Here is a 10,661-nt window from a genome sequence, read left to right as displayed (position 1 = left end):
GTGTGTGTATGTGTGCGGGCACACGCATGTGTGTGTGAGTGTGTGTGCGAGCGGGAAGAATGACGGTAGATTAAGTAAGCACTGAAGGGTGTAAGCAGGTGGCAGGTGATGGGAGTTCACTCTTCCATTCCTGCTGCTTTTGCTTGTGTGTGGAAATCTCTACATTAAGAAGTTCTCAAGCAGGGTCCTTCCTTGGTAAATCCAATTCAACAAGCGTGTACTGAACACGAGGAGGTGTGACCCCTCTGGGGACGCACTAGCGACCCATACTTTGTCCCTGTCCTCAGGGAGCTCACAACCACATAGGGCGAAGGAGCGGATCGGCGCTAAGTGCATCCTTCCTTGTGTCCATGTCCTTGAAGCCCCTCCCATTATGAGGCAGACTCTATCTCCACTCCTTGACTTGCTTTGGCCAAACATTAGGCAAGCATCAGGTTGAAAGCTTTCACACCGGTGCCTGCTCTCTCCTGCTGCGGAGCCTCATGGGGGACAGCAGACCGGGGAGGGGGGAGGCCTCAGTTGTCCCCACCATCCTAGCGAAGCTCCAGCCGTGTTAGCAAGGTGGCCACCCCAGACTACCCAGCCTGGCTGAGCTGACCCAGGCAACGCAAAGAATAAATAACAAGTGTTTGATCTAAGGCGCTATGTTTGGTGTGGCTTGTTACGTAACAAAAATTAACACGTACAGTAAGTGAACACATCTATACTTAGGGTCAACGGACAGAGGTGACATTGGAGATGGAGAAGCTTGGGGGGGGCGGGGGGGGAGGGCTACAGATTCACAGACCAGGAACATACGCTTCAACAGGTAGAAGCTTCCTTTCCTGTCTGGCTTAACAGAAGACAGGCGGGGTCCCAGATCTGCTGCTCCGTTGGACCTGTTTGAGGATACTGTTTGGACTCAGGTATGTGAAGAAATGTGAAGAAATTCAGCATCTCCCTGAGAGGTCTCTGGAAAGGGGGGGCCTTTCAGATCACTGCAAGCATTATTCTCAGATGCTTGCACCAAAACTCAACCAATGGGAATGTCCTAAAGGAACCCGAAATCGTATCATGCTCTGTTCCAGTAAAGTCCGTGGGTCCATCTTGCACTCTGGACGGCTACTTCACCTGTGCACGACTATGTCACACGCCACACCTCCGTCATCTGAAAAAGACTGGATTCCCTGAGCGGTGCAGATCTTCCGAATGTTGAGGCATTTCGTGACACAACATCGAAACAAAAATCTCATGTGTTAACATGAGCAGGAGAGTCTTGTGTTAACATGACCAGGGAAGCTGTCGACCGCATGGTGGCTTTCCGAAATTCTGATTTTTTTTTTTTGCTCGACAGGGCAAATGTTATTGTGGGCAACAGATAATGCCAGCTGTGTTGCTTACCATGACTGGCTCGAGCCACTCGTTTGGAAGAAAAATGTCTGACAAACGCCCAAGCCTGTCTGCCAATCATTCAAGTATCTGGTTCCATTTGCGACTCAACCACACAAGCGCCTTTATCTCCAGATAAACACCATGCTTCACTCAGAAGGCAGCAGACAGCCTTAGGTAGACTCCCTGTGTCATTACACGGGACATTAAAAAAACTTACATTCAAAGGTTGAGAGTTGATAAAATTAAACAATATTATTGGCTCAGCAAGGAAATCTTAAAGGGATTTCTTTTTTAAACTACAAGTGGGTGGTGTGAAAAATCAACTATTACTGGCTCCCACTGGTGGCCTTCACCGGGACTAAAGCGGTCAGCGGTGTTTCTCAACACTCATTTCGCAATGGTGAGAAGGGTACGCAGCGGCTTCCTGTTCTTACGAAAATAGGCTCCACTTTGTGGAGACCCTGAAAGAGTCCCGGGATCCCCCAGGGGGACGAGCATCACTTCAGAGGACCGGCACGCCACGAGGACGCAGATGGGCAAACTGGTGCAACATGGAACTCAGGGCCAGGAAGCTCGTCGATCTTCCTTCTGAGATGCTCAATGTATTAAATTGCGCCAGAAAAGGCCACCTCCAGTTCCTGCCCGGGAAGCGTTTGATGTGAAGAAAGAAGGTGTGTGCGCCCCGGCCGAGGGGGTGAGCGCACCCACGTGCCCACAGAATCCAGAGCTTTTGGTGAGGGACCGGTCCTAGGAAAGACTGCCTCTGCCCTTGTCCCGACGCGGCAGCATACAAGCACCAAATCTTACAGAAATCCCATAAAGAAAGTGCCTAGCCTGTAAAATACTCCCAACAGGAATAATGCGGACAAATGCTAAGGGCTTAAGTGCTGGGCACAGCAGGTGAGCTGGTGACCGAGGCTCCCTGCAGGTCCCCCCTGCCCCGAGAGCAGAGCCTTGTGCTTGTGGCTCGGGAGGCAAAGCGGCCTCTGGGTTGGCTCCTTCCATTTCCAGCCTGCTCTGCCAGGCCTTTCTGTGACTCCCCGCTGAGAACTCAGACTGCCACCAGCTCCTTCCCCTGCCCCCCTCCCCCCAGCCACCGTGAATAAAGAAGTCAATAAGGGAATTAACTTGCAGAGCTACGAAAAGTCCTCTACGCTTTAAAGCTCTTTGGATAAATGGTCCAACCTTGGAAATTACATCTACCGCCTAAAAGACTGTTGCTCTGCGTGCACCTGAGTTGGCTGCAACATTTGCAGCACAGCCTGTAAATCACCCAATCTGAGCGCACAAAAGGAAAACAGAAATATAAAAAAAAAAAAAAATCAGTGACGTCTTAAGAGTATCTACACAGGGGCGCCTGGGTGGCTCAGTGGGTTGAGCGTCCGACTTCGGCTCAGGTCATGATGTCAGAGCTCGTGAGTTCGAGTCCTGCGTCGGGCTCTGTGCTGACCGCTCGGAGCCTGGAGCCCGCTTCAGATTCTGTGTCTCCCTCTCTCTCTGCCCCTAACCCACTCACGTTCTATCTCTGTCTCTCTCAAAAATAAATAAACAAACAAAAAAAGAGCGTCTACACAAATAAAAAACATCGATATACGGGAAACATAATACACTATTGTGGCCACAGTAAGCATTGTCCATGGGAACATCGTCAGTTCGAATCAAAGTGCCTTCAGCGCCCCCCCCCAACCTCACCAGCACGGCCCAAATAACATCACAAAATAAATACATACCCACTGTGTTTGTGCCATTTCCTTCATTGACTCTGTGAAGGCGACGGCAAATCTAGTAAAAGTGAACAAAAATGAGGAAAACAATTAGGGCAGAATTCAATTAGCATGACCATGGAGCAGCTCTTTGGGACCACTGGTCAGAGACAGCAAGGCGCTGAGTTTCAGGTGCTATCAATCTCTATCACGTGTGGTCAGAGGCCAACAGGTTTAATCTCCACGCGCATCGAAACAAGTTGGGTGTGCAGGGAATAAACAAATGAAGCTCAGAATTTCAATTTGTTGTTGTTGTTGTTGTTGTTCCTGCCATGCAAGGTCGGGGAAGCCGGGAAAAAGCCGGAAAGCCAGAAGCGGGAGACGAGCAAAAGATCCAAGGACAGGCCATCTAGCCCTGACTGCAGCACAGGAGGACGGTGCTAACGTCTTCAAAGTTTACTGAAGGCACGTGGTCACGGAATGTTCGTGTCTACATTCACTGAGCAATGGTGTTTCCAGAACTAGGGCTGGGTACACACAGGATGAGCCAGGGGCATCTCAGGGGGGCCGCCTGCCGGGAGAAATGGCTCAGGACTGGTGGGGCGTGTTGAAAGCATCCTCCGGGTGCTTTGCCCAAAGTGAATCCCCTCATTTGGCAAGCAGGACCGCCCCCCCCCCCTCACGTGAGAGTATCGCTCCGCGCTGGAGGCCCCCAGCCCTGCACTCGTGCCCGGCACCCACACAGCGGCAAAAACACCCGCGGACTGAACAAACCAACCAGCCAACGGAGGGCAGTCCTGCCGTCCATCCCAACAGGAAGAGCAGGTGCGTGGGCCCGAGCGCAGAAGAGGGGGGTTGGGCACCGTCGCCCAGGGGCTGTCCCCGCCCACCCCGCCCCGTGACCCCTTATGCCCGGGCGCCCCATTCGCTCAGGACCTAGGCCTCAAGGGGGTCAAGGCGTCAAGGGGACAACGACAGCCTTGGGAAGGTTTGCATCAGACAGAGGACACGTGCTGGGGCGCCCGGGTGGCTCAGCCAGTTTAAACATCCGACTTCGGCCCAGGTCATGGTCTCACAGCTCATGGCGCATCGGGCTCTGTGCCGACAGGTGGGAGCCTGGAGCCCGCTTCGGGTTCTGTGTCTCCCTCTCTCTCTGCCCCTCCCCTGCTCACGCTCTGTCTTTCTCTCTGTCTAAAATAAACAAACATGAAAAAAGAAAGAAAGAAAGAGGGCACGTGTAAGCGTCTCCGGAGCCAGCAGGACCACCGACTGAGCTCCATCATTTCTGCTTCTTCTGGAGAGGCAGGTGACCCTTTCCTTCTCGGGGCCCCTCACTCACCACACAGACCCCTGCCCTGGGTTCGCACCCACCCACCCAGCAGATGACCACTAAGAGAGCTTCTGACCCCACGATCCTAAGAAAATAAATTTAAAACGACATTAATAAATACATATTTATTTATTTTATTCATTTATTTATTTTGAGGGGGGCAGACAGAGGGGGCAGAGAGAGAGGAGAGAGAGGGAGAGAGAGAGAGAGAGAGTCCCAAACAGGCTCTATGCTCAGCATTGGAGCCTGACGTGGGGCTTGATCCCGTGACCCTGGGATCATGACCTGAGCCAAAATCAAGAGTCGGATGCTCAACCGACTGAGCCACCAGGTGACCCTAAAATAATGCATTTCTTACGAAAACAAGAAAACTACCGCTTTCCCACTTTCGGACGAATATCGCCATTTCAAAACATACTCACGTTGACTCGTGATTTTGCTCCTGGAAAACATCTTTAGTGACACTGTAGCTCAAAGACCCTCTGAAATTATTGATGCTGAACCCTCTGACCCACCATCCCATGGGCTTTAACCCATCACGCGCTACGTATTTCCTAGCGGCGAAACTATCTCTGAGGCAGTGTATCTCACATAAGCTCTTTTGCTCATTTGCTTGGCAACATTAGGTTTCTCTAAGGTGAGCCTGCACAATCCTTCACAAAACAATTTCCACAGGCCTCAAACCCCTTACTTAAGTTAGTATTTACAAGTCCCAGATACTTACCACATTATAATATGACCCAAATAGCTGATGCTGAAGTAATTTCAATATTTATTTTTTTTTATTTTTATTTTTTATTTATTTTTGGGACAGAGAGAGACAGAGCATGAACAGGGGAGGGGCAGAGAGAGAGGGAGACACAGAATCGGAAACAGGCTCCAGGCTCCGAGCCATCAGCCCAGAGCCTGACGCGGGGCTCGAACTCACGGACCGCGAGATCGTGACCTGGCTGAAGTCGGACGCTTAACCGACTGCGCCACCCAGGCGTCCCTGAAGTAATTTCAATATTATACCAGAGAGGAAAAAGGTTCCAAACGTTGGAAAAGTTCAAAAGTAGACTTTAGAAGAAAAATATAACTACTTTAAACGTATTTGATTAAAAACAAAACTCATTATAAAGCTACACAAGTTCAATATTTTACAGAGAAGTACGCCGTGTGCTGTCCGACGGGGAATCTAGGATTCATCCGACTTCCCACGCACGGGCTTCAATCAATACCCCTCCCAGATGAAAATCAATGTGTTTTAATAACAACACAATGAATAATGCTAATGATAATACCACAAGATGAATTCACTCAATAATGTTTCTACCAAGCAGAATTATTTTCCTTCTGTAAGACCGTGCAGAGTAAACTGCATGAATCAAAGGGTAATAGATTTTTAGGGCGTAAGAACCATAAAGAAAACCTATAATGATAGATCACCTTTCAAGATAAACCCAAACTCTGTATAACCCTCCTCTCTCTCTCACTCTCCCTCTCTCCCTTTCCCTCACACACACAGGTGCACACACACACACGCACACAGTAAACTGTCTATTTGGACTTGGTTGTGTCCCCACATTCACGTCCAGGGTGTTGTCAGGAGGAAGTGGGTCTGAAATGGACGAATACACCGCTGTAACCCCAGCTCTCAGGGGCAAGACTGACTCCCACCTTATAAAAAGGGGAGGGGGCTGCCTTAGGCTGCACCGTGGACCCTGGAGTGCTGTCTTTAAAGGGATCAGGAATGCTCCGGTGACATAAAGCTTCAAAGAGTTCTGGATTCCCTGACCGCGACTTCCCAGCTGGGAGAGGGGTAGAGACGGACCAGACATTTTGTGGTTGGCCATTTATTGGGGGCGTGGGAGCAAACTAAATGTCCGTCGACAGACAAGTGGATAAAGAAACTGTAGGGGCGCCTGGGTGACTCAGTCGGTTGGGCCTCTGACTCTTGGTTTGGCTCAGGTCATGATCTCACGGTTCATGAGTTTGAGCCTCACGTCGGACTCTGTGCTGACAGTGCAGAGCCTGCTTGGGACCCTCTCTCTCTCCTCTCTGTCTGCCCTCCCTGCCTCTCTCTCTCTCAAAATAAACAAATAAACTGAAAATTTTTAAGTAGTATATGTTTCACCAAAAAAAAAAAAAAAAAAAAAAATGTAGAGAGCACATACAGTGACCTATTATTCAGCCTTGAAAAAAGAGGAAATCCTGCCATCTTGTAACAACACGGATCAAGGCCATTGTGCTCTGCGAAGCAAGCCAGGCACGAAGGACACACACTGCATGGTCCCACTGACATGAGAGTCTAAAGGAGTCAAATGCAGACAAGCAGAGAGCAGGACAGTGGATGCCAGGGGCCGGGGGAGGGGGACACAGGAAGGTGTTCGTCAAAGGGCACCCCGCTGAGCAATCCCGCTGGTGACCCCTGTCCCGGATGGCTTCACATAGCTCAGAAACCCAGGCGGCTCAGAGCCCTGCTCAGAACACTCCAGACACCCCGCTTCGTGCGCCCGAGATCTGGGACCTGCGTGTGTTGTGCTACAGGACAGCAGGGCCCTGCCTTCCAGCCTGTTCTACGAAGCTTGGCCCAATATTAACCGTAGTGTATCCTCATGCCATGACTTGTTTACAGTGACTCTTCCTGGCAGAATTCAAACGTGCCGAGTGAAAGAAAGAAAAGAAAGAAATGAAACGCAGACACTGGCTTCATTATGTGAAGATGGAAACTTCCCAAGCTACTGCCTCCTGAGTCTTTGGGTTTCGATGCACCAGGCCCCGAAGGGTTAACTCCCCCTCCCCCCCTCCCCGGCCGTGAAGTTCTCATAGGCATTACCTGGCTTCTTCCAGGACTTTCCCCATCACTTTCTTCTTCTCTCCATGGTTAACATCTTCATTTAAATCGGTTCCACCGAAGATGATTCCAAAGGGAATCCCGTGACCTGCAAAATTATGACAGTTAGTGAGGCAGAGCGTGGCTTTGCCAACAGCCCTCGCCAGCCCACCCCCAAGCAATGGAAACCCGGGGACCATGCTTTGTTGTTTGTTTCATTTTATCCAGCTCGCCTGAGGAACAGAATAGGTATCCTTGTTATAAACATGACACGGGGATTGGTCATGTCAGACCACGGGTGCCAGGACTATTTTAAATCAAATTAGCGTTAAATTTTAACAGGTGAAAACCAGTGCTGTGGCCACCATCCACCAGAACCGAGCTCATTGGAGACGGGCTCATCCGGCATCTGTGACGGAGAAGGAGCAGTCCACGTGCAGCCAGGCTGGGGATCAGAGTAGCAGGTGCCGTGCTAGCGAGGGCCCAGGGGAGACGTAGGGCGCCCCGGGGCCACCATGGCTTCAGGGAGCATGATGCAGGGCTGTTGTAGGAACCCGAGCCATCCGAGACCCTGCACATGTAAAGGAAGAGGGGATCTGCCAGGGAGCAAGTCTGTTTGGAGTGAAGCACTCTGGGCTGGTGACAGGCTGAGTCAGGGGACTTTGGATGAGCTCAGACGTGTGAGGCATCGGGTGTGAACAGATCAAGCCACATGACGTGCTTAGCAGAAGCGACTCCCCAGAGGGACTTGCAGAGTCGGCCAAAAATTGCAGGAGACACTGGCCAGCAAGCCACCAAACAGACCAGCTCGAACCGGAGTGTTCCTACTGGGATTTCTCAAACCAGCCATCCCGCCCGAGATTCAGTGTGTCGGTCACGGGGGACTCGCCTTCCCTCTTCTTCGCCTGAGAGTTCTTTCTGTCAGTGCAAATTAGCACATTCCGTCTTTTTTCCTCTCTGGCAAGGTGGCCCTTTCCCTGCAATCTGACGGCTAAGGATTCAGCCTCTAGGACACTCAGCCCAAGAATCGCATCCACGGGCACCACGAGGTGGCTGGGGAAAGCAAAGATGGGAAGCAACTCAGATACATCAGTGAAGACCAGCCTTTAGCAAAAAAGAAAAAGAAGAAGAAAAAAAGAAAAAAAGAGGGGCACCTGGGTGGCTCAGTCAGTGAAGTGTCCGACTTTGGCTCAGGTCATGATCTCGCAGTTCATGAGTTTGAGCCCCGCGTTGGGCTCTGCGCCGACAGCTCAGACCATGGAGCCTGCTTCAGATTCTGTGTCTCCCTCTCTCTCTGCCCCTCCCCTGCTTGTGCTGTCTCTCTCTCTCTCTCTCTCTCTAAGATAAACATTAAAAAAATTTCCAAAATGGGGCACCTGGGTGGCTCAGTTAGGCACTCGACTTCGGCTCAGGTCATGATCTCGCGGTCCGTGAGTTCAAGCCCCGTGTCGGGCTCTGTGCTGACAGCTCACAGCCTGGAGCCTGTTTCAGATTCTTGTCTCCCTCTCTCTCTCTGCCCCTCCGCCACTCTCTGTTTCTCTCTCCAAAGTAAATAAACATTAAAAAAATTAAAAAGAAAAAGAAACAAGAGACGCATATGTTTTGTGTGTGTGTGTTTACACGGACACAAAAAGACTCAAAACAATCTACTGTCACATGAGATAAATCAAGTGCAGACCGGCATATATATATATGTATATGTATCTACATATATACATACACATATACATATACATATATAAATACACATTTGTATATATGTATAAGTTCTGTGAAAGAATACACAAAATACTGGTTGTCATTGCCTCTGGACAAGGGACCCACAAGGCCACAGATCTGGGATGGGACAGAAACTTACTTTTCACTCTAACATTTTATGTTGTCGGTGCTGTTTACCATGGACAGGTATGCCCTCTACCAAAACCACAGATGGTTGTAGAAAACCACTCCCGGCAGAGATAAGTCACCGCGTGTCATGGGTGTGGACTTCTGGGGATGCCGAGACAGGGGGAATGGGTTTAGCATGTGGGACGGACACCGATCTTTGGGGACGGGAGGCAGGTATGAGGTGGGAAGAATAATGGGCCCCAAAGATGTCCATTCCTAATTCCTGGATCCTAAGAATGTTTCAGGGGAGAGGCAGGTTAAGCTATTTATTTTATTTTTTTTTATTAAAATTTTTTTTTCAACGTTTATTTATTTTTGGGACAGAGAGAGACAGAGCATGAACGGGGGAGGGGCAGAGAGAGAGGGAGACACAGAATCGGAAACAGGCTCCAGGCTCTGAGCCATCAGCCCAGAGCCTGACGCAGGGCTCGAACTCACGGACCGCGAGATCGTGACCTGGCTGAAGTCGGACGCCCAACCGACTGCGCCACCCAGGCGCCCCCAGGTTAAGCTATTTAGAATCGAGGGGGCCAGTCAGCTAACCCTAAAATGCGAGACATTATCCTGGATTACCGAGGCAGGCCAGTGTAATCACGGGGGCCTTACAGGTGGAAGAGGCGGGCCAATGAGCTCCCAGGGCCGCCATGTGAGGAGGACCAGACTGACCCTCACCGGCTCTCGGGATGGGAGTGCGTGTCCCTCCAGAAGGTGGAAAATAAGGAAACAGATTTGCCACCAAAGCCTCCAGAGAGAAACACAGCCCCCACCAACATCTTGCTTTTAGCCCCATGAGATCCCTTTCAGCTCTGTGACCTGGCGAGCTGGAGAACCATATATGTGTGTTGTATTGTGCCCCTGGGCTTGTGCGAATTGTGACAGTGCCGACAGGGGGCGAATATGGATGGCATCCTCCTGACAAAAACTGCCACTTTAGGAGGGGCAAGAAAATCGCAGAGGAAGTCTCGTTCCTTGAAATCTCCAAAGACAGAACAGTGGACACCTGAAAGATATTACACCGAGTAATCACAGAAGCTGCTCGAAAGTTATGAGAACGTTCCGGAATGAAAATGATCAGCCCCGCTAGTTAATTAAGCCAACTGGCAAGCGCTCACATATATCAAACCTAATTTAGTGGGAAAAACATCAGACTAACACCAGACCACCCTGGCTCAGAATCCAGGTTCTCCACTTGGAAAATGCATAACTGAGTGAGTCACTGAGTTTTTCTGAACCTCAGCCATCTCGTCTGTGAAATGGAGGTCACAATTGGCTGACGTACTCAGGAGATTAAATGGCTCCCTGCATAAGCCGTACGGGTACAGCATGGACTCCATGTGATACAGTATCAGTGTGCTTTACGCTGAAGAAGTTTCAAAATACATAAATCCAGAAGCTGTCTGAATTAAGTCAGCACCTGGGAGAATGGAATGTGGGATATTTCATTTACTTTTCTATCTTTTTCTCAACACCTGTTCTACGGTTAAGAAAACAAAGCAACACACCCAAAATTCTAGAAGTCCTCTGCTAGAGCATGATGTGTATAAACGTCTGCAAA

At 50.1% G+C, this 10,661-nt stretch overlaps 1 protein-coding gene across 3 annotated transcripts in view; it reads right to left on the bottom strand.

The window, feature by feature from the left end:
* GLT1D1 (glycosyltransferase 1 domain containing 1) overlaps positions 1 to 10,661 on the bottom strand; it is a 93,287-nt gene that overhangs the window by 52,036 nt on the left and 30,590 nt on the right. For all 3 annotated transcript variants that reach the window (XM_040444104.1, XM_040444103.1, XM_040444105.1), the window contains 2 exons: positions 7,223 to 7,328; positions 3,102 to 3,153 (listed from right to left, as the gene is read on the bottom strand). In XM_040444104.1, coding sequence (XP_040300038.1) covers positions 3,102 to 3,153; positions 7,223 to 7,328 — 158 coding nt within the window. The remainder of the gene's footprint in view (positions 1 to 3,101; positions 3,154 to 7,222; positions 7,329 to 10,661) is intronic.

The sequence above is a fragment of the Herpailurus yagouaroundi genome, unplaced genomic scaffold (assembly GCF_014898765.1).
Source record: "Herpailurus yagouaroundi ecotype Mexico unplaced genomic scaffold, PumYag 191, whole genome shotgun sequence".
NCBI lineage: Eukaryota > Metazoa > Chordata > Mammalia > Carnivora > Felidae > Herpailurus > Herpailurus yagouaroundi.
Note: the sequence above shows the minus strand (reverse complement) of the source record. Positions and strands in the feature narration are given on the sequence as shown.